The 24203-nt window shown below is 35.0% G+C and overlaps 2 protein-coding genes across 2 annotated transcripts; both read left to right on the top strand.

The window, feature by feature from the left end:
- Positions 1-2666: 2666 nt before the first annotated feature.
- Positions 2667-11886, top strand: LOC132614791 (alpha-glucosidase-like). The gene is made up of 5 exons (XM_060329324.1): positions 2667-2967; positions 3748-4457; positions 5462-5692; positions 6421-7067; positions 10780-11886. Exons 1-5 carry the CDS (start codon positions 2723-2725, stop codon positions 11656-11658), a joined length of 2712 nt encoding a protein of 903 aa, XP_060185307.1. The 5' UTR covers positions 2667-2722; the 3' UTR covers positions 11659-11886.
- A 2550-nt stretch (positions 11887-14436) lies between these two features.
- LOC132614836 (alpha-glucosidase-like) lies at positions 14437-20855 on the top strand. Its single transcript, XM_060329382.1, has 5 exons — positions 14437-14902; positions 15612-16321; positions 17221-17451; positions 18227-18873; positions 19734-20855. Exons 1-5 carry the CDS (start codon positions 14661-14663, stop codon positions 20610-20612), a joined length of 2709 nt encoding a protein of 902 aa, XP_060185365.1. The 5' UTR covers positions 14437-14660; the 3' UTR covers positions 20613-20855.
- The last annotated feature ends 3348 nt before the right edge of the window (positions 20856-24203 follow it).

The following is a 24203-nucleotide window of genomic DNA, read 5'->3' as shown; positions in this document are numbered from 1 at the left end:
TTGTTTCAAGAAGAGGGTAATGATAGTATTCACGGTGGCATACCTTCATTAAAGATTGACGGGTTTCAATGAAAAACCAAGAAGACGCTTCTCGTAGAAGAAGTGTCCAAGAATGAGCCCAAGAAAATATTTATCGTGGAAGAAGAGTCCAAGAATGAGTCCAAAAATAATGGCAAGGAATGGGCTAAGTGTTACATGTATTTCATGCACAAATCCAAATTCAAGTCTCCTAGAGAAGCCACATGTAGCCCACATAGAGGGCCCAAGAGGTGCCCAAAAAGGGCTGCACTACCGTGTGGAAACAAAGGGCTGGAATTTCAGCCCAAATGAGCTGGAAAATTCTGTCCAAAAAATTTTCTTGTTTTAGGCATGGAATTTTCTTGTTTTAGGCATGGAAAATAAGTGCTTCCTACCGAGGATTGTTTAGGGGCAAAAGTCACGCCCATTTGTCTTGTTTTAGGCATGGAATTTTTGGTGCTTATTTTGAAAATTTTCCTTAGTTTATTAGGAAAGAAGTTTAGTAATTATTTTACATGTTCCTATTTTAATCCTAGTTAGGTTTTAGTATTTAATTATTTTCATAAAAGTAGATTTCAATCCCATCCTATTTGGGATAAGTATCCCCTGTATATTGGGGTGAATTTTCTTATTTTCATAAGACAAATATTATTATTATTATTATTATTACTAAGAGTTTTTCTTCTTTACACCTTTGTGTGTGGCTACTTTGAATTTATCTTGCAACCTTATAAGAACGATTCTTTAAGAAGTAAGATTAATTCGTACTTGATATCTTTGGTTCTTATTCGTAAATTAAAGAAGGTAATTAGTCTTATACTAATTATTGTCTCTAATTTCTTCGAAATAGGAATTGACTCTATTAGTATCGTAATTAGTTTTAATCCGCTAATTTTGAATACTTAGATCTATTAGGGTTCTTATCACTTAATTTTGAAATTTGGGGATTTTATTCTCGAATTTCGCATATCTTTAGATTCCGTCTTTAATCTTTGTATTTTCGCTTCCGCATTATTTTCTTGTTATTATTCAAGTCACCCATCTGGTGAGTGTTATAGACATAGTTAAGTAACTTATTTATTACAACTAAAAAAAATGACTTTACTAAGTAATTCAAATAGTTTGAGTGACCATTTAAGTAATTAACTCCTTTAGAATCATGACAATATACTGACAGATTCATTGAACATAACATAAAGTCATACTGATCTAGTGTTACTCGCATGCCGCAGTTCATCGATTTTGGTTCCGCTTGCCAACATCTCTTTACTATTTATGTCGCTCAACTTAATTTTTTATATGAAACTTAAAATGACCAATTTTACATAAATATCAAAAGCGAGGATAAAATTTAAATATCATGACTCCATATGTTTAATGTGAAGTACCACCAAACGATGTGGTGCAGCGGAAGCGCTGCTCCTTCCTTAATCAGAGGTCTCGGGTTTGAATATTAGATATAAAAAATCCTTGGTAGGAAGCACTTCCCCCAAATGGGCCCTACGCGACACTAATCCAGATTAGTCGAGCTCTAATGAGGATACCAGATTTTAAAAAAAAGTGAACTTGAACCATGGTGGTTGATTTTGGGAGGGTCATTTGCACGATTACCCTTCAAAGGGACTGGTCTTTCATTTTTGCCCCTCAAATTGGTGATCTTTAATTTTTGTCCTTCGCCTAATACCATGAGGTTTAGAGTTCGAACCCCGGCTCAGTAAAAAAAATAAATCGCAAGACAGAGTTTCATAGCAGAGTTAAGCCTCAGGTAGAGTTTTGCAAAACTCTCCTCACGCAGAGTTTTTTACCTTAAAATAGAGTTTGAAGGCAGAGTTTCGCGTGCAAAACTCTGTCTTACGAATCCAAAACTTCTGCCTTGCAATATATATATTTTTTTAACTGAGCTGGGATTCGAACCCAGAACCTCGGGGTATTAGGGTAAGGGCAAAAATTAAAGACTACCAATTTGAGGTGCAAAAATTAAAGACCAGTGCCTTTGAAGGGCAATCCACACACACACAAAAAAAAAAGATTCTGGGACCATAGAGGACTTGTTCATTCCTTCAAAAAAGGGCTCAACCCTTTTTGATACCAACCTGGTATCTATCATATACTGACAAGATATCATAAAGGACTAGTTCATTTTGATATTTAATTTTGATATTATTTTTAACAAATTTTACTTGTGAAAAGATTATAAAAAAAATAGACGCATCTATTAGATATAAATTTTCTTTAAAAAAAATAGAAAATATGTTTATTAACTTATATTTAATAAATAAGCTAGTGACTTTAGTATTTTTTTTTAATTACTTCTTGTTGTAGTTAAATTATTTAATTTTTTACATTTTTATTAGTCTAAAAATAATTAACTAGTATTTTTATCTTAAAAACCAAAAAAAAAAGGACAAAAAAATAAAAAAATAAAAAGAACAGAAAGTAACCAAAAAAATACAAAAAGAAATTAAGAGAAAGAAACAAAGAAAACAGAGGTAACAAATCGGGTAATATTTCATGCAAAAAATGTATTGGCAGTAATTAGTTTAAGTGGGGGCATAAACGGGTAATTAGTTTAGGTTCTAGGGGTGTTTTGTGTTGTTTCCTCTAATTCTTTTGGACTGACCATAATGCCTTACATTTCCTATAAAATATCAGACGTCAAAATTAGATATTGTCATTCTCTTCATCACTTTTTCTCTACTAGACAATGAACACACTCACTGAGAAATCCAAACAATCTTGTACTGTTATTCTCTATAACTGTCTATTGTTCTTCACTTTCTTGGCTCCATTGTTAGCACTAACAAAAGCTGATGAACCAGTTGGATATGGTTACAATGTTCAATCAGTAAGCGTTGACTCATCTGGTAGAACGTTGACTGCTAGTCTTCAACTCATCAGAAGTTCATCTGTTTTTGGACCTGACATTCAAAATCTCACCCTTACTGCATGGTAATGATTTACATTACATCCTTATTTATTGAAATTCTATCAATTTTTAAGTCTTTTTACTCTTGTAGTTTCTTGTTCTTTCGATTTTTGTTGTTTCTTGTATTTCGATTATCGTATTAGTTTTTTGTGGTACTTACTATTTCTTTTTCTCAAAATGCTTTGTCATGCTATCTTTAGTAATTTATCGTGGCTTCTTCACTTCTGTTTTCTTTTCCCGAAACTGCTTTGAAATGTTTTACCTTGAGCCGAGGGTCTACCGAAAATAATGATCTTTACCTCTCAAGATAGGGGTAAGGTTGGCACACACACGACCCTTATACTCCATTAGTGGGATTACACTGGGTAAGTTATTGTCTATCAAATTTAAGTCAGCTTTTGGACATGAACCGATTGATATTTAAAAAAAGGAATAGTTGAAGTTGAAAAAGGTTATTTGGAAGTTGAAGTTGAGTTTTGACATGCATATTACTTGAAAAAATGTAAAAAATCTGTGAGTAATTTTATTTTTGTTTTTTTACTTAAAAAACTGGTCTGAACTTTAATTTTGTTATAAGTTTGGAGTGAAAAGTGACACAACGGATAACCAAAAAGGTTGAAAAAATAAGCATAAAGAATTTAGTAATGTTTTGAGGTGTGTCTTTTCTGTAATTGAAAAATCATGTTTCCAAGATCTACCATGTATCCACATTTCCAAAAAGGTAGCATTGTGAATTACTGTTAGTGGAAGCAAGAAATAACAATTAGCCTTTTTCTTGTTTTACATGTTGATGGATTTTGCAGTTTTGAGAAAAAAGATCGTTTGCGAGTCAGAATTACAGATGCAGATCATGAAAGATGGGAAGTTCCTCAAGAATTTATTGCCCGCGAAACTCATTCACCCCCACACAGCTCACTCTGGGAAAAACATTCTTTTTCGTCACTTCCATTATTGGAAGACACACATTACTTCCATACAAACACCATGTCCGACCTTAGTTTCACTCTCTACAACACTACCCCTTTTGGCTTTACCATCAAGCGTCGCTCCTCAGGTGACGTTCTTTTTGACACCTCACCTAAAAAAGATTCTCCAGACACGTTCCTCATCTTCAAGGACCAGTACCTTCAATTGTCCTCTTCATTGCCAGCTAATAGGTCATCTATCTACGGGCTCAGGGAGCATACTAAAAGAACATTTAAGCTCAAGCATAACCAGACATTAACTCTTTGGAATAGTGGTACTGCTAGTGCAAATGTTGATCTCAACTTGTATGGGTCCCACCCTTTTTACATGGACGTCAGGTCTCATCCTGGAGTGGGGACTACACACGGGGTTTTGTTGTTCAACAGCAATGGGATGGATATTCTATATGCTGGTGACAGGATTACTTACAAGGTGATTGGAGGGGTCATTGATTTGTACTTCTTTGCTGGTCCTGTGCCAGAATTGGTCATGGAGCAGTACACAGAGCTCATTGGCCGCCCAGCACCTATGCCATACTGGTCTTTTGGTGCGTAATTAAACTAGTGAATTACCTATTATTTTGTAGTGTTTTTGCTGGTTATTGATCTCATATGACCTTCTCTTTTGAAATGGGTTGGAGTTTCGATACTGATGATAGTTAACAAGAACTAACAAGCACTGTCTTTAAACTATGTTGCTTGAACTCTGCAAAAATGCTGTCTCACCCGTGTCGTAACCTCCAAAAATACGCTAATTTTTGTTATGCACCTGTCGACATATTTGAAGAATTTGAGCAACATAGTCTTTTAAGTTAATTATATAAAATTAATCTTGCAGATGGTTTACTTTGGTAATGATCAGTGCCTCAGCTACCTCATTCTCCTCAACTTGTGAATGCACGGCTAATTTACGGCTACTCTTTTCCCCAAGCCCTTAGACTTTAGAAAGTTAATAAAGGTACTCTAGCTTTTCAATGGTAGACACTGAAAAAGCGATGATTTCTAACATGATTTCATCCGGTAATTAAATGAAATCACTCTTCGGGTATTAGTTGCTGCAACTTTTATGATTACTCAAAGATTAGTTGTTATCTTTGGAAAGTTCAGTAAATAACTACCATGAAGTAGATCATGCTTGGGAGGCCAGTAAGAAGGGGCATCAAACACTTTTTTCTTGGTAAAGTCATTCAGCAAAAAATTTCTAAAGGCATATCTGGGGTTCGCTTCCGAATCAACTAGGGCAGTTCCACAATGCACTTTTACAGACACATTAAACTTCTTGATGATTGAATTGTACTGACACCATAATTAAAATTGAAATGGAAATATTATCCAGAGTAGAAAAAGCAACATCATTGGTTTAAAAAATCCAAAGAGATTCGTTTGAATTTTGTTTAGTACTTCACGCATAATCTCCTCTAACTGCTTGATTCACACACTTCCCAATTTTATGTTTTTTTTTTTTTTTTTTTTTTTTTTTTTTTTTTTGTAGCTTGGCATGAATTCGTGTAATTGCTCTTTCATGCAAACTATTGCAATTTTTTCTTCACAGGCTTTCACCAATGCCGTTATGGTTATAAAGATATTACTGAAGTTAAGAATGTGGTTGCCAGTTATGCAAAAGCTCAGATCCCTCTTGAGGTCATGTGGATAGATATTGATCATATGGATGCCTATAAGGATTTCACACTTGATCCGATCAATTTCCCTCTTGACCAGATGAAGAAATTTGTCGATGCACTTCATCACAATGGCCAGAAATTTGTTCTCATATTGGATCCAGGTGAGTTTTGACATGTTGAATTTTCTTGCTTCTGTTGATATTTATACTCAATGCTGCCCAAGGTGAGCTTAAAGCGCGCTTAGCCCTGACGCGAGTTGCAGAACATGTTGAGCGCTTTGCCTCGCTAAGCGGGCGCTTCAGTATCATCATCAAGGCTCTAAGGCATACTTTTTCCTTGCCAATGAGCATAATCCTGAAGAGACAACACTAAACAAATGATATTTCACTTTATTGTTATTTTTTTCTTCAATTTCTTTGTCCATTTTTTTTTTTAATTACTAGTCAGGACTACAGATGCATATCTGTGTGTTTTCTCCATTCGCGCCTTTCTTCATTAAACTCCGTGCTTTATTTGTGCTTTCTGCGTAAATCCCCAATGCACCCCGTGGCGGATGTAGCATATCGACGCAAGGTTCATCTGAACCCAGCATTTTCGACGCAGAGAATTTATATGTTAAAATTCACGAAAATTGCAACAAATAGTAAATGTGAACCCATAACTTCCAAGATATAGTGGGTTTAACACTAATAACCTTAGATATTGAACCCATAAACTTAAATCCTGGATCGCCTCTGAATGGACCTTGGAGTTTTTTGCGCTTTTGCCTTTCTGTTTATACTTAAATCGATGTAGAAGTTGAGAAATTGCAAAGATATTGGGCCAAATGACTTGATCAAAGAACTAAACTCTATTTTCTTTTATGATCTCAATGTTTTTTTTTTCACAGGGATCAGCATAAATAGCTCATATGAGACATACAAGAGAGGGATGCAAGCGGACGTTTTCATCAAACGTGATGGTATCCCTTATTTTGGGGAAGTTTGGCCTGGAAAAGTCTACTTTCCCGATTTCATAAATCCCCGAGGCAGAGTCTTCTGGAGTAATGAAATCAGAATTTTCCATGACCTTCTCCCTGTTGATGGGATCTGGATTGACATGAACGAGTTATCAAACTTCATTTCTTCTCCTCCGAGCCCATCTTCTACCATTGACAACCCTCCTTATAAGATCAATAACTCTGGAGCCTTACATCCAATAAACGAGAACACGGTCCCAGCAACATCAGTACATTTCGGGAACACCTTAGAGTACAATGTTCATAACTTCTATGGATTCCTCGAAGCTAAAACGACCAATGCTGCTTTAGTTAATGTTACTGGTAAAAGGCCGTTTATACTTAGCAGGTCTACTTTTGTCGGTGCTGGCAATTACACAGCACATTGGACCGGAGATATTGCAGCCAATTGGAGTGACTTGGCTTATAGTATTCCCAGCATTTTAAATTCTGGATTGTTTGGGATTCCCATGGTTGGAGCTGATATATGTGGATTTCAGAGAGATACTAATGAAGAATTATGCCGCCGTTGGATTCAGGTACAAGTTCTTTTGCGTTTGCTGCATATATTGGAAGTTCATGATTTTTTTCCAGAAGTTTCAAAAGTAGCCCCTATGATGGTTCTTCTTTTACTATTTAAATGTATATTTAATATTGATACTCGTTATCTTACGGTTATTATTGCATATCAACTTGAGGTCATGGTCCAGAACTCATGCAATATAAATCCTAGATCCGTCTCTTGTTATAAAGTTAATGAAGAATCCTCTGCAGTATGTTCGTGTTCATAAATATATGAATTAGAGTTTTAATGCTTTCCTTAAAATGCACATATGTTAATTAGAGATTTCGTTTTACAGATTTTTTTAATAGAATACGATTTTAAAGTGTATTAGAAAAGAAAGTTTGTATGGCTTAAACATGTGTGAGATATCTATAATATCCGTCTTTCTTTTCTTTTAATTAATCCCTCCTTCTCAATTTATGTGAAGGTGTTTGATTGAGTGCAAAGTTTAAAAATGAAAGTAAAACTTTTGAAACTTGTGGTCCAAAATAAGACACAAATATTTGTGTGGCCATAAATTATATCATTAAGGATAAGATGGAAAGTGTAAAGATTAATTGTTACTAATTATAGAAAGGTATCAATCTTTTCGGGACTGACTAATAAGGAAAGAGTGTCACATAAGGTGGGATTGAGGGAGTATTGTTTTTGTAACACCCCGCATCTTGGAACTAAGTTTAAGCTCATATCATTAGAAGTCTAGTGAAAACACTGTAGGTTTGAGCGTTTGCAAAAATGGTTGATAGGCTTATTTCGGGCAGCGATAACTCCTTGATCCATTGCGAATCTGGAAGAACCTCCTTGATGAAAGTTGTAGCCCTATTGAATATCTTTCCAACGGTATATTATGAGGATTAAACGGACATCTGTGCAAAGAGTTATGCCCATTTGAGTGAAGCCTGTTCGTTGGAAAAGTCGTCTGCGTTACGGTGACGTTACGGACCGTAACTCGTGTTACGGGCCGTAACAGTGAGCCGTAACACAGACGAAATTTCCAGAACCTCACTGGAAATTTCGTTCACGATACGGTCCCAGGATACGGTCCGTCCCTTGTGTTACGGGCCGTACCTTGTGTTACGGACCGTAACAGTGTACCGTAACACAGGGAAAATTTCCAGAAACTTTCTGGAAATTTTCGACAAGGTACGACGCCATGTTACGGTCCGTCCCTTGCGTTACGGGACCGTAACATGGGCGTGTTTTGGTCCGCAGTTGAGTTTCGGGTCACCTGACTTCGGAAGGCCATAACCCCATCGTAAGTTGAGAATTTGGGAAAACTCAAAGAATGAAAGTTGTAGATAATTGAAATACCTTTCCAACCATAGGTTGTGGCTTCACAGGCGACGTCGGGATAGGGAGATATGGACGTTTAAGACAGAACAGTCCCGACCCGTTTTCAAGTTGGGTCAACCCATTTTTCCCTTGGTATATATAGAAAATAAAACCCTAGCAGCCCACTTTTTCTCCAAAATTCAGATTTTAGAGAGAGGAAGTGAGAGAGAAGGGAATCTAGAGAGAAGAAGGAGAAAATCAACCAATTTTAAGGCCCCAAATCCCAAAGTTCGTGAAGGATAATTTGTAGTACAAGTTGTGGTCGTCATTTTAAGCTAAAGATCGGACTTGGGGGTGTTGATTTCGTGGTGACTACCCAAAAAGGTAATATTTCTACTCCCTAATCACTTATAGTTGTGAATTGATGAATTCTTGGGAGAATAATAATTGAGTTTGTTGAAGATGATTATATGAATTATGCTAGAATTGTTGGATTGTTGACTTGGGATTGTTGTATCCATATGGTTGATGAAAAATGATGTTAATTACATCTAATGGGATTGTAGAATTAGCTAGAAGTAAAAGGATGGGGATTTGGTGAAGAAAACACCATTAATGAGGGTTATAAAGTTTCATGCCTATTAAGTGTTTGATAAAATGCTTAGATGAACAAAACATGGATATTGTTGCTAATATAGAATCCCTATGACTTGTATTGCTATAGATTGAAGTTGAAGGGATTGAAAGACATTGTGATACGCTCAAAAGCGGGAAGTTAAGGTATGTAGAACTTCCATCCACATGTGGGAACCTCTACGTTCTTCCCCATGATCCGTTTCGTAAAAATCTATGAAGTTCAAATCCTAGGGCATTAAATCCAACATATTGGTAGCCCGTAATTATGTATGTATGTACACGAATTTCGTATCTATGTTCGTTATTGTATTCCTAATCTTCCATTATTGATATTAGGAATCCTAGCTTAATCTATGAATCATGAATTCCTCCTCATGTGTTCTCATTATGTTCATATGAAACTTTATGATTTTATCTAGCAAGTTACAAGCATGTTTTCAAGTCAATTATATATATGATTTCGAAATATTCTTATTACTCATGAATCAAGAACATGTTTGCAAGATTTTGACAAGTTATCTTATGAAACTATTTTACAAGTTATTTCATGAAAATCATGTACAAGCAAGTTATGATTCATGAAAACCATGTACAAGCAAGTTATGATTCATGAAAACCATGTACAAGCAAGTTATGATTCATGAAAACCATGTACAAGCAAGTTATGATTCATGAAAACCATGTACAAGCAAGTTATGATTCATGAACACTATGTACAAGCAAGTTATGATTCATGATATACCATGGGCAGCAAGTGCCACTATTTTTCATGTTCATGTTTTGGGAGTTGCATTAATTACCGAAGAGGGCTTCAGATAGCCTGAAACTACGTAGCCACCGTAGGATGAGGATCGCTCCACCCATGTCCCGGACGATCTCTCATAATGATTGGATCCTTTCATATTTTATCAAATCTCATGTTCCCTGGCAAGGACTGAGTGTTCTGCTGGCGGGACGCAAGCACCAGATCATGGATCGGTTATAAGTTATTGCTCTCCCTACTTATCATGTTTTTACTGATGTTATATATATATGCATATGTACTCATGCTCATGTTCATGTCCAGGTTTTCAGTTTCAGTTCTTATCATGTTATTCCATGTCCCATGTTATTTCTTTCAGTTGCTTTACATACCAGTACATTCAATGTGCTGACGTCCTCTTTTATTGCCGGGGGGCCTGCATTTCACGATGCATGTACGAACTTACAGGACGACGCCTCTGCTCATTAGGATTTGCACATACCAGCTTATTGGTGAGCCCCATCTCATTCGGGGCTTAGATATTGTATTTTTCTTATTTAGTTTTGCATCTAAAGGTATGCTGGGGGCCTTGTCCCAGTAAGTATGTTTTCCAGTCAGACTCATGATAGAGGTTTCATAGACTAGACAAGTCAGTTATGTCATGTCAGACATTTGGAGTCGTATAGCCATTTTGGCTCACTCATGTTTAAACAAGTATTTTATTAAGTATTATGACTTACCATGTTTTATAAAGGCTCATCATGCATTCACGTTATATTTCCGCTCATGTATGCCTCATGATAGTTCAGCAAGCCATGTGGTTCGCTCGGTCACATGCAGTCAGGCACCGAGTGCCGTGTTACGTCCAGGCCATGGTTCGGGGCGTGACAGTTTTATTGTGCTTTATGTTCTATTCGGGGGAACACAAGTTGTGCCTATCAAAACAGAATATCAATGTTCTATTCCATTCAAAATTCAAATTCAAGTATGATACTTTTTTGATATCTGATAATAATCAACATCTTGTGGAATGTAGGTAGGTGCATTTTATCCCTTTTCAAGGGACCACACCGATAAGGGTACTATCCATCAAGAGCTATATATCTGGGATACCGTAGCTGCAACAGCCAGAAAGGTGCTTGGACTTCGCTACCGGCTTTTACCATACTTCTATACGCTGATGTTCGAGGCACATTCCCGAGGCGTCCCTATAGCACGGCCCCTTTTCTTTTCATTCCCCGAGGACACAAACACTTACGAGATCAACTCTCAATTTCTCCTTGGTAAGGGGTTAATGATATCCCCAGTGCTGACATCTGGAGCAGTTTCAGTTAACGCGTATTTTCCATCCGGTACCTGGTTCGACCTCTTCAACTATTCAAACTTCGTGAATATGAAGTCTGGTAGCTACATCAGCCTTGATGCACCACCCGATCATATCAACGTACACCTCCACGAAGGAAATATACTGGCTATGCAAGGTGAAGCAATGACAACAAGGGCAGCCCGGGATACTCCGTTTGAACTTCTTGTTGCCCTCAACAACATGGGAAATAGTTCAGGCGAAGTATTTTTGGATGATGGCGAGGACGTTGAAATGGGAGGAGAGCGTGGAAAGTGGAGTTTAGTGAAATTTCACACTTGTCTTGTGAACAATAAGTTATATCTCAGATCAAATGTTATGAATGAAGAGTTTGCTTTGAGTAAGAATTGGACCATACACAAAGTGACTTTTCTTGGACTGAAGAAAGGGGTGAGTAAAATAAGTCCATATAATTTGAACACTAAAATGGTGGGCAAAAGGCATTTATACTCAAGAATTAGAACAAAATTTGCATCTGGTGTTTTGGAGATGACAGCTCTATCAGTTCTTATTGGAAAAGAATTTAGTCTTGAGCTAACACTTGCCAAATGATTAAGAACAGAATAGTGATGATCTTATTATCTTCGTATTGTAGAACAGGGAAAAGAAAGATTTTTCTTTGTCTGTTCTCATTTACTGATGAACTGATAAAGCCATGAAGAATCAGTTTAGCTAATGTTTATGTACTTCAAACAAAACTGCCACATTGGTCATCAATGGAGTTAGCAGAAAAAGTTGGAAGGTTATTGCCATGTTATAATAAATATTCTAATTCTATTATTGTCTGTTATTGGCCTCTTTAGTTGTAGAAGGTAGAGCTACAAGCCTGTAACATGGACCGAGTTCATATTCCAATTATTCTCTTTTGCCCTTTTCTTTAATAACCATCTGGTATTCAGACCCACTAGCCCGACTAATTAGAATTCATGCTGCGTAGGGTCCTTAATAGCATAGTCCATGTAATTAGAATGCCAGAGCATAGTTCATGTAAAATTTCGCTGCTGCCAAATTAATAGCTCTAGCACCCGAAAAAAGAGTGAAAAATGATAACACTAGGGTGTGGATGAAGACGACGTGTGTTGGAGGGTGGGAGGACACAATAATGTGGAATGTCACTTCTGAAACTTATTTTTCCTACTTTTACTAGGGAAGTTATTTTTCTCATTTTTAAAACATTTTCTGGAAAATTGACGAGCTGAATATGGGAAAAAAGAAAAACATTTTCTATGAAAATGTTTTCCTCCATAACGGACGCACTCTAGAACAAACTTCAAGTTATCCAAAGGCATCTCATAGCTGTTAATGAAGATGAAATGATAGTCATAAGAGATCAGAGTTTAATTTCAAGACGAAGCAATAGAAAAAAAGTGATTCCTTTCCTCAATGGGCAAAGTCAACATGTACTTAGTACATGGTGGGAAGATGCTGACACATGTAGGGGTGTAGCTTGAGGGACTGGAGGGGTTTCATTCAAATCCCTGTGACTGGAAAATCATACTGTATATATGAGAGCACAATTTTTTATTTATTTTTACGTATATTGAACATGATGAATCCCTTCGTGAAAATCCTGCCCCCATCATCGGATACATAGTGAAATGATTACAGACGGGCGAATCTAAGGAGGCGGGAAGGTGTTCACCTGAACCCCCTTGACAAAAAATTACACTGTATGTAGAAGGTAATCCATTTTTTCTTATCATGTATTGGCTTGACACACCCCTTAAAAAGCTATAATAAATTTACTATATCATCCCTAATTATTACCAAATCATCTAATGATTGAAATGAATCAAACATACTTTAAAAGTTGTGCTGCCACTAAAAATTTCTTGAAGTTTCGAACTCAATATTAATAATAAGGGCAAAATAAGTATGAAATGGTACTCAATTATCTCTTGGTTTTCTGAACTGGACAAGTAAAAGTGGACATCTATTTTTAGTACACAGGACAAGTAAAAATGGACGGAGGGAGTATTAAGAAGAAGTAGTTCTTTAATTTAACGGTATAATTGGAAACAATTACTATTTTTTGTCATGAAATTCCTAAAGCTAACTTGTTTTGGGACAATGTGTTTTTGCTAAAGTGACACTTATTTTGAGACGGAAAGAGTAGTAGTTAATTTTATATTGAGCTTTTAAAAAGACAATAATTTGAGACAACTATTACATGCATTAAATATATGATTTATAAGCTTTTATTCACTTTCATTCTCAATTATGTAATTTTTTGAGATATTGTTGTTATTATTACAAAAAAAAAAAAAATATATTACATAAGGGGCAGAGGAAGGGGAAATGGGGGAGGGGATTACAACATGAGTATTTGAACCCTCGTCAACAAAGTGAAAGTTCAGCTATTAGATCCCTACAATTATTATTAAAATTAATGTTATGAACAAATTAATTTTTTTTTACTATGTTCTATTATTTTATAATTCCAATTATATAAGCTTGAAAATTTCTTTTTGACTTTTCTTTTACTTTATAAATAAAATTGAACAGCTCTACAAGTGGATCCACAATATAGATGAAAAAGAGAACAAATGTATTATAATATTAAAAAGGTAAAAAATGACAAAAGTTAATAATTTAGAGGGTAAAATAGATTTTTAGATGGTTGAGTAATCTGGTGAGTCCTATAGGCATATTTAAGTAACTATCCTATTACAATTAAAGGAAATATGACTTTACTAAGTAATTCAATAGTTTGAGTAACCATTTAAATAATTAACTCCTTTAGAATCATGACAATATGCTAACCGATTATTGTAATCCAACATGACAGATCAATTGAACATAGCATAAAGTCATACTGATCTGGTATCACTCGCATGTCGTAGTTTATCGATTTTGGTTTCGCTTACCAACGTCTTTTTACTATTTTTGCGCTCAACTTAAATTTTTTATATTAACTTAAAATGACCAATTTTACATAAATATCAAAAGTGGGGATAAAATTTAAATATCTTGACTTCATATGTTTAATGTGAAGTACCACCAAAAGATGTGATGAAGCGGAAGAGGCTGCTTTTCCCTTAATCAATGGTCTCGGTTCAAATTCTAGATATGTAAAAATTCTTGATAAGGAGCACTCAGGAGCGAATTTAGAGGTTCGGTAGGGTGTTCACTCGAACATCATTGGCAAAAAATTACACGGTATCTATAGAGTAGATTTTCTATATTTGTGTACATATATAATTTTTGAACACCCTAAATAAATTCAAAATATTAACTCAAACGGCTCAGACTATTCAAAATTCTCTTTAGTGTCCAAGGTTCATTACCCAGAGATAACATTTTTTTTTATGTAATAAAAAAAAATTCAAAAAAAAAAAAAAAAAAAAAAGAAGAAAGAAAGAAAGTGAAGCTGAACATGGTGGTTGAGTCTGGGACCATGGAATGATAATGCCATATTTTCGGTATCCCAAGGCCCAGTCGTTTACTATAATTATTTTGGACTGACCATAGTACCTTACATTTCCTATAAAATATCACGCATCAAAATTGGATTATTATTATTCTCTGCATCACTTTCTCTTCTCGACTAGACAATGAACACACACACTGAGAAATCCAAACAATCTTGTACTGTTATTCTCTATAATTGTCTCTTGTTCTTCATTATCTTGGCTTCATTGTTTGCACTAACAAAATCTGAACCAGTTGGATATGGTTACAATGTTAAATCAGTAAGCGTTGACTCATCTGGTAAAACGTTGACTGCTAGTCTTCAACTCATCAAAAGTTCATCTGTTTTTGGACCTGACATTCAAAATCTCACCCTTACTGCTTGGTAATGATTTACATTACATCCTTATTTATTTAAATTCCATCAATTTTTAAGTCTTTTTACTCTTAGTAGTTTCTTGTTCTTTCGTCTGTTGGTTCTTATACTTCGATTATCTATTAGTTTTTAGTTGTAGTTACTGTTTTTTTTTTTTCAAAATGCTTTGTCATGCTATCTTTAGTAATTTGTCGTGACTTCTTCACTTTTGTTATTTCTTCCAAGATAAGGTATGCATACACTATCCTTCCTAGACCCCACTTTTGGGGTTGCACTGGTTTTTTGTTGTTGTCCATCAAGTCAGCTTTTTGCACATGAATCTAGTGATAGTTGAAAAAGAGTAGTATTTGAATTTGAAAAAGGTTATTTCGTAGTTGAAGTTGTATTTTGTCATACATTTTACTTGAAAAAAGGGTTAAAATTCTGTGAGTAATTTTTATTTTTCCACTTAAAAAACTGGTCTGAACTTGTTTTTCTTTTAAAAAAAAGTTTGGAGTGAAAAGTGACACAACGGATAACCAAAAAGGTTGGAAAAAAGAAAAGAAAAAGAATTTAGTAATGTTTTCAGGTCTGTCTTTTTCTATAATTGAAAAATCATGTTTCCAAGATCTTCCATGTATCCAAATTTCCAAAAACTTAGCATTGTGAACTACTATTAGTGGAAGCAAGAAATAACAATTAGCCTTTCTCCTGTTTTACATGTTGATGGATTTTGCAGTTTTGAGAAGAAAGATCGTTTGCGAGTCAGAATTATAGATGCAGATCATGAAAGATGGGAAGTTCCTCAAGAATTTATTGCTCGCGAAACTCATTCAACTCCCCGCAGCTCACTCTTGGAAAAACATTCTTTTTCGTCACTTCCATTATTGGAAGACACACATTACTTCCATACAAACACCATTTCTGACCTTAGTTTCACTCTCTACAACACTACCCCTTTTGGCTTTACCATCAAGCGTCGATCCTCAGGTGACATTCTTTTTGACACCTCACCTAAAAAAGACTCTCCGGACACGTTCCTCATATTCAAGGACCAGTACCTTCAATTGTCCTCTTCATTGCCAGCTAATAGGTCATCAATCTACGGGCTTGGGGAGCATACTAAAAGAACATTTAAGCTCAAGCATAACCAGACATTAACTCTTTGGAATGCTGATATTGCTAGTGCAAATGTTGACCTCAACTTGTATGGGTCCCACCCTTTTTACATGGACGTCAGGTCTCATCCTGGCGTGGGGACTAGTCACGGGGTTTTGTTGTTCAATAGTAACGGGATGGATATTCTATATGCTGGTGACAGAATTACTTACAAGGTGATTGGAGGGATCATTGATTTGTACTTCTTTGCTGGTCCTGTGCCGGAATTGGTCATGGAACAGTACACAGAGCTCATTGGCCGCCCAGCACCTATGCCATACTGGTCTCTTGGTGCGTAATTAAACTAGTGAATTACCTATTATTTCGTAGTGTTTTTGCTGGTTGTTGATCTCATATGTCCTTTTGAAATGTGTTGGAGTGTAGATACTGATGATAGTCAACAAGAACTAACAAGCACTGTCTTTAAACTATGTTGCTCGAACTCTGCAAAAATGCTGCCTCACCCGTGTCGTAACCTCCAAAAATACTATTCTTTTGGACATGCACCTGCCGACATTTTGAAGAGTCTGAGCAACACGGTCTTTAAGTGAATTATTATAAAATTCATCTTGCAGATAGTTTACTTTGGTAATGATCAGTGCTTCAGCTACCTCATTCTCCTCAACTCGTGAATGCACGGCTAATTTACAGCTACTCTTTCTCCCAAGCCTTTAGACTTTAGAAAGTTAATACAGGTACCCTAGCTTTTCAATGGTAGACACTGAAAAAGCAAAGATTTCTAACGTGATTTCATCTTGTAATAAAATAACTACTATGAAGTAGATCATACATGGGAGGCCAGTAAGAAGGAACATCTTACAATTTTTTCTTGGTAAAGTTATTCAGCAAAAACTTTCTAAAGGCATATCTAGGGTTCGCTACCAAATCAACTAAGGCAGTTTCACAATGTACTTTTACAGACACATTAAACTTTTTGATGATTGAATTGTAGTGACACCATAATTAGAATTGAAATGGAAACACTATCCCAGAGTAGCAAAAGAAACATGATCTGTTTAAAGAATCCATAGAGATTCTTTTGAATTTTGTTTAGTACTTCACACATAATCTCCTCTAACTGCTTGGTTCACACGCTTCTCAATTTTATGTTTAATTTTTTTTTTTTGTAGCTTGGCATGAATTCGTGTAATTGTTCTTTCATGCAAACTATTGCAATTTTTTCTTCACAGGCTTTCACCAATGCCGTTATGGTTATAAAGATATTACTGAAGTTAAGAATGTGGTAGCTGGCTATGCAAAAGCTCAGATCCCTCTTGAGGTCATGTGGACAGATATTGATCATATGGATGCCTATAAGGATTTCACACTTGATCCGATCAATTTCCCTCTTGACCAGATGAAGAAATTTGTCGATGCACTTCATCACAATGGCCAGAAATTTGTTCTCATATTGGATCCAGGTGAGTTTTGACATGTTGAATTTTCTTGCTTCTGTTGATATTTATACTCAATGCTGCCAAAGGTGCACTTAAAGCGCTCTTAGCCCTGAAGCGAGTCGCAGAACATGTTGTGCACTTTGCCTCGCTAAGCGGGCACTTCAGTATCGTCATCAAGGCTCTAAGGCATACTTTTCCTTGCCAATGAGCATAATCCTGAAGAGACGACACTAAACAATTGATATTTCACTTTATCGTTATTTTTTTCTTCAATTTCGTTGTCCATATATATATATATTTTATTTTTTTGATAAAGGTAACAACCATATATTTGTTTTTCATAATACTGGTCAGACTACACATGCATATCTGTGGGTTTTCTCCATTTACACCTTTCTTCATTAAACTCCGTGCTTTATTTGCGATTTGCGCTTAAAGCCCCAATGGAACCCGAGGTGGATGTAGCATATCGATGTCAGGTTCATCTGAACCCAGTCTTTTTGATGCAGAGCATAATTTATATGTGAAAATTCACAAAAATTGTAACAAATAGTAAATGTGAACCCATAACTTCAAAGATATAATGGGTTTAACTCCAATAACCTTAGATATTGAACCCATAAAACTTAAATCCTAGATCCGCCTTTGAATGGACCTTTGAGCTTTTTGCGCTTTTGCCTTTCTGTTTATACTTAAATCGATGTAGAAGTTGAGAAATTGCAACGATATTGGGCCAAATGACTTAATCAAAGCACAAATACTCTTGTTTCTTTTATGATCTCAATGTTCTTTTTCACAGGGATCAGCATAAATAGCTCATACGAGACATACAAGAGAGGGATGGAAGCGGACATTTTCATCAAACGCGATGGTGTCCCTTATCTTGGTGAAGTTTGGCCTGGAAAAGTCTACTTTCCCGATTTCATAAATCCCCGAGGCAGAGTCTTCTGGAATAACGAAATCAGAATTTTCCATGACCTTCTCCCTGTTGATGGGCTCTGGCTTGACATGAATGAGTTATCAAACTTCATTTCTTCTCCCCCAAGCCCATCTTCTACCATTGACAACCCTTTTTATAAGATCAATAACTCTGGAACCTTACGTCCAATAAATGAGAAGACGGTCCCAGCAACATCAGTACATTTCGGGAACACCTTAGAGTACAATGTTCATAACCTCTATGGATTCCTCGAAGCTAAAACGACCAATGCTGCTTTAATTGACGTTACTGGTAAAAGGCCATTTATACTTAGCAGATCTTCTTTTGTGGGTGCTGGCAAGTACACAGCACATTGGACCGGAGACAATGCAGCTACATGGGATGACTTGGCTTATAGTATTCCTGGCATTTTAAATTCTGGATTGTTTGGGATTCCCATGGTTGGAGCTGATATATGTGGTTTCGGTAAAAATACTACTGAAGAATTATGTCGCCGCTGGATTCAGGTACAAGTTCTTTTGTCTTTAAAGAAGTATTTTGCCTTTGCTGCATACATTGAAAGTCTATGATTTTTGTCCAGAAGTTTCAAAGTAGCCTGTATGATGGTTCTTCTTTCACTATTTAACTGTATATTGAATATTGATAATCGTTAGATTGTCGGTTATTATTGCATATCAACTTGAGGTCACTGTCCAAAACCAGAATCCTAAACTCATTCAATATAAATCCTAGATCCGCCTCTGGGACCCATGACCTTAAAATCATGAGTGTGCAAGTGTACAAGCCTATTTACGGGTTTGGCAGAACACATAGTAGTTTTGCCCAGACTCTGTATTTGTGTTTAAAAATTCACTTAATATGTAAATAATTTATCCAAAACCCAGTAAGCTGTCTTTTTTAGAATCCAGATTTCATAAACTCAAAAATCCTAGCTTCGCCTCCATGCGCAACTGGTCCAGGGAGTCTACTTTTTCTGTTAACCGTGCTATCAATCTAATGAAGAATCCTCTGCAAATATGTTGGTCTTCATAAATATATGAATTGAGTTGTAATGCTTTCCTTAAAATACTCATACACAAGCTGGAGTTCATATGTTAATTAGAGATTTTATTTATGGATTTTTGACTAGAATACGATTGTGAAGTGTATTAGAAAAGGAGGTTTGTATGACCTAAACACATGTGGAGATATCTATAATATCCATCTTTCTTCTCTTTTATTGTTTTATTTTCATTCTATGTTCTATTCAGGGGAACACAAGTTGTGCTCTATGAAAACAGAAGGTCGATATTTTATTCAATTCAAAATTCAAATTGAAGTTTGATACTTTTTTGATATCTGATGATCAACATCTCGTTGGATGTAGGTAGGTGCATTTTATCCCTTTGCAAGAGACCACTCTGAGAAGTTTTCTAGCCATCAAGAGCTATACATCTGGGATTCAGTATCTGCAACAGCCCGAAAAGTGCTCGGACTACGCTACCGGCTCTTACCATACTTCTACACGCTAATGTTTGAGGCACATTCCCGAGGCGTCCCTATAGCACGTCCCCTTTTCTTTTCATTTCCCGATGACAAAAACACTTATGAAATCAACTCACAGTTTCTCATCGGTAAGGGATTAATGATTTCCCCAGTGTTGACATCTGGAGCGGTTTCAGTTAACGCGTATTTTCCATCGGGTACCTGGTTCGACCTCTTCAACTATTCAAACTCCGTGAACATGAAGTCCGGTAGCTATATCAGCCTTGATGCACCACCCGATCATATCAATGTACACCTCCGGGAAGGAAATATACTGGCTATGCAAGGTGAAGCAATGACAACAAGGGCAGCCCGGGATACCCCGTTTGAACTTCTTGTTGCCCTCAACAACATGGGAAATAGTTCAGGCGAAGTATTTTTGGACGATGGCGAGGACGTTGAAATGGGAGGAGAGAGTGGAAAGTGGAGTTTAGTGAAATTTCACACTTATGTTGTGAACAGGAAGTTATATCTCAGATCAAAGGTCATGAATGAAGAGTTTGCTATGAGTAAGAATTGGACCATACACAAAGTGACTTTTGTTGGACTGAAGAAAGGGGTGAGTAAAATAAGTCCATATAATTTGAACACTAAAATGGTGGGCAAAAGGCATTTATATTCAAGAATTAGAACAAAATTTGCATCTGGTGTTTTGGAGATAACAGGTCTATCAGTTCTTATTGGAAAAGAATTTACTCTTGAGCTAACACTTGCCAAATGATTAAGAACAGAACAGTGATGATCTTATTATCTTCATATTGTAGAATAGGGAAAAGAAAGATTTTTTCTTTGTCTGTTCTCATTTACTGATGAACTGATAAAGCCATGAAGAATCAGCTTAGCTATATGTTTATGTACTTCAAACAGAAACTGCCACATTGTTTATCAATGGTGTTAGCAGAAAAATTGTGAAGGTTATTGCCATGGTATAATAAATATTGTAATTGTTGTTTTCTTTGTTAAATATTTACCTTTGTAGAAGTTGTAGAAGGTTGAGCTATAAGCCCATTGTTGCTCCCAAACGCACACACAAGTCTACGTGGTCTCAAGTAATAAAGTGATTAAGTCTGAGTGTTGAACCCGCACAGACTTATGATTAACTGTTATTAGAATTAACTAACACCAAATGTTTATTCAAGTATTTTTCAAAAAGTTGATTGTTGATTACTAAATTATTGCAAGAATGTAAAATATTAATTTAACACTAACACTTAATCAAAAATGAGTCGGCAAAGCTTAAGAGTGAAATCAATGAGAAGAATACTTCTGGGGCTATGGTTTCGCTAACAATCCTGTTTTGCATATTCATCTGAATTGAACAACAACAACAATATATCTAATGTAATCCCACTAGTGAAGTCTGGAGAGGGTAGAGTGTACGCAGACCTTACCCCTATCATAGGTAGAGAGGTTGTTTCCAATAGTCCCACGGCTCAGAGAAAAGCAAATCAAAGCAGACCGGAAAAGGAAATAGCAGAAGTAAAGAAGCAATGACAAAATACTAAGGAGCCGTTTGGACATGATTTGAAATCATGATTTGGAACCATGAGATGAAATCATGTTTGGACATGTAATTTGAATTTCTTAAGTTATATTTTTTCTTATAGACATAAAAACCCCACAAGTTGTGAAAACTATCAAAACTTTCTCAAATCTTATACAATCTGACCAAATGAGCAAGTCATAGTTCATAACAAAATTATTACTCTACTAGAAGACCTTTCTAAAAAATACAACATCAATTGATCAAACTTTAGTTCAATAAAAAAGAAAATTTAACACGAATAGTAATGTAACTACTCTTTAATATAATCCTTGATAGAAGTTAGAACACAAATAAAGGTTGGTAAATGGTTGGTGGGAATAATTGTTAAAATATCTACCAACTTATAAGTCTTTTTTACAAAATATGAACTTATGGGGTCAGGTTTTACATTTAAAAATTTTGAAATCATGATTTAAAATCCCAAATCATGCCTTTTTAGATGATTTGGAATTTCATCTCATGAGATGAAATCCATACGCTGATTTTATCTCATGACATGAAATAGCATGTCCAAACGCCTACTACCTAAAGCATGAAAAAGCAGTCTGGAAAGAAGCAAAAATAATGTAACCACCACAAAATCATACGACAGTCGAAATACAAGACATACCAGATAATAACAAAAATTAAAGGATAAGAAACTACAAGAAAGATACGAAGCGTGACAACGATCAACTACAAGGCGTCAGATTCTTTCTTTTCGGCTTCAATTTTTGTTGTCTCGCTCTCTTTTAATTTCTTTATCTAGTTGGTTTTTTTTTTCCCCTTTCATGTTCTTTTCCTTTTATGGTTAGGTTATTTTAAGTCAATTTTTTGTTTTGTTTTTCTTTTTAATTTTGTGCGTTTTTCTATTTCTGTCTTTTCTCTTCTTTTGTTCTTTTTAAAGATTTAAAATATATAAAAAAATAAAAACATTTACTAATTATTTTACATTAATAAAAATATAATTAAATAATTAGACTACAACAAGTAATAATTAAAAAAACAACTAAAGTCACTAATTTATTTATTAAAACCTAAATTGATAGAAAATATATTTTTATAAAGTATCTTTTGAAAATGGAAATAAAATTTATATCTAAAATAAGACCCTACTTTTTGTAGTTTTTCCAAAATAAAATTTGCTAAAAGTTATATAAAAATTAAAATATTAAAATAAAACTCTTTTTGTTGTATTTTTCTTTTATGATTTTTTTTTCTATTGAACGAATGAACTTGTCCTTTATGATAACCTGTCAGTAAATGATATATTCCATATGAGTATCATAAAGGATTCATGAGTTTTTTTTAAGGAATTAATTAGTCCTATGTGATACCCTGTTAGTATAATATAGACCATGTGGATATCATGGAGAATCAGTCCTTCATGATACTCTGTCGGTATATGGTATACCATGTAGGTATCATAAAAGACCGAGAATTTGTTTTAAATTTTTTTTGGATCAATCCTTTATGATACCTTGTCAGTATATGATATATGCCATGTGAGTGGCATAGAGGACTGATAAGTGTTTTTGTGTTGAAGGAAAAAATCAATCATTTATGATGTTTTGCTAGTATATGATATATCATGTGGGTATCATAGTTGATTGAGGTGTGTTTTTCTTGAAGGAATGAACCTGTCCTCTATGTTACCCTGTTAGTATATAGTATATGATATATACCATGCGGGTATCATAGAGGTCCGAGGCATGCTTTTCTTCAACAAATGGATCAATCCTCTATGATACCCTATCAGTATATGATACATCCCGTATGAGCATCATAGACAATTGAGTATTATTGGAATGAATTTGTTATCTATGATGCCCTTTTAGTATCTGATATACCATGATGGTATCATAGATGATTGAGTTGTGTTTTTCTTGAAGGAATGAACTTGTCCTCTATGATACCCTATTAGTATATAGTATATGATATATGCCACGTGAGTATTATAGACGATAGAGTTGTGTTTTTCTTGAAGGAATGAACCTGTCCGCTATGATACCCTGTTAGTATATGTCATATGGTATATACCGTGTAGGTATCATAGAGGACCGATGAATGTTTATCTTGAAGGAATGATACAATCTTTTATGATACTCTATCAATATATGATATACCATGTGGGTATAATAGAGGACTGAGTAGTAATTATTTGAAGAAATGATCTAATCTTCTATGATACCTTATTAGTATATGATACATATCATGTTGGTATCATAGTATATTGCAATAGTATACTTTAATTGCTACTGATTTGGTATAGTATATGCTAAAAAAAAGTTGTTTTGAGATATAGAAATGCACTCTCTCTCTCTCTCTCTCTCTCTCTCTCTCTCTCTCTCTCTCTATATATATATATATATATATATATATATATATATATATATATATATATATATATATCAGTTACCTTTTTTATTTATATAGAAAAAAAAAAGAGTCAAAAGGTGTGTAGAATTAGATTATGAGAAAAAAGGAAATAAAAAAAAATTACATGAAATTATAAAAGGAGAAAAAAGAAATTGACTTATATAAAATAGATTTTCTATTAATTTAGATTTTAATAAATAAGCTAGTGATTTTTTCTATTTTTCTTAATTACTTCTTGTTGTAGTTTAATTTTTTTTTTTTGTGTGTGTCTTATTAATCTAAAAATAATTAGCTACTATATATATATATATTTTTAAAAACAAATTTTAAAACGAAAAATAAAGAGAGAAAAAGAACAAAAAAGAAGAAGAAAGGAAGTGAAAGCAAGCCCTGAAGCATTCCCAAAAT

The sequence above is a fragment of the Lycium barbarum genome, chromosome 10 (assembly GCF_019175385.1).
Source record: "Lycium barbarum isolate Lr01 chromosome 10, ASM1917538v2, whole genome shotgun sequence".
Taxonomy (NCBI): Eukaryota; Viridiplantae; Streptophyta; class Magnoliopsida; order Solanales; family Solanaceae; genus Lycium; species Lycium barbarum.
The sequence above is the reverse complement of the archived record's forward strand: the minus strand, read 5'-3'. Positions and strand labels throughout refer to the sequence as shown.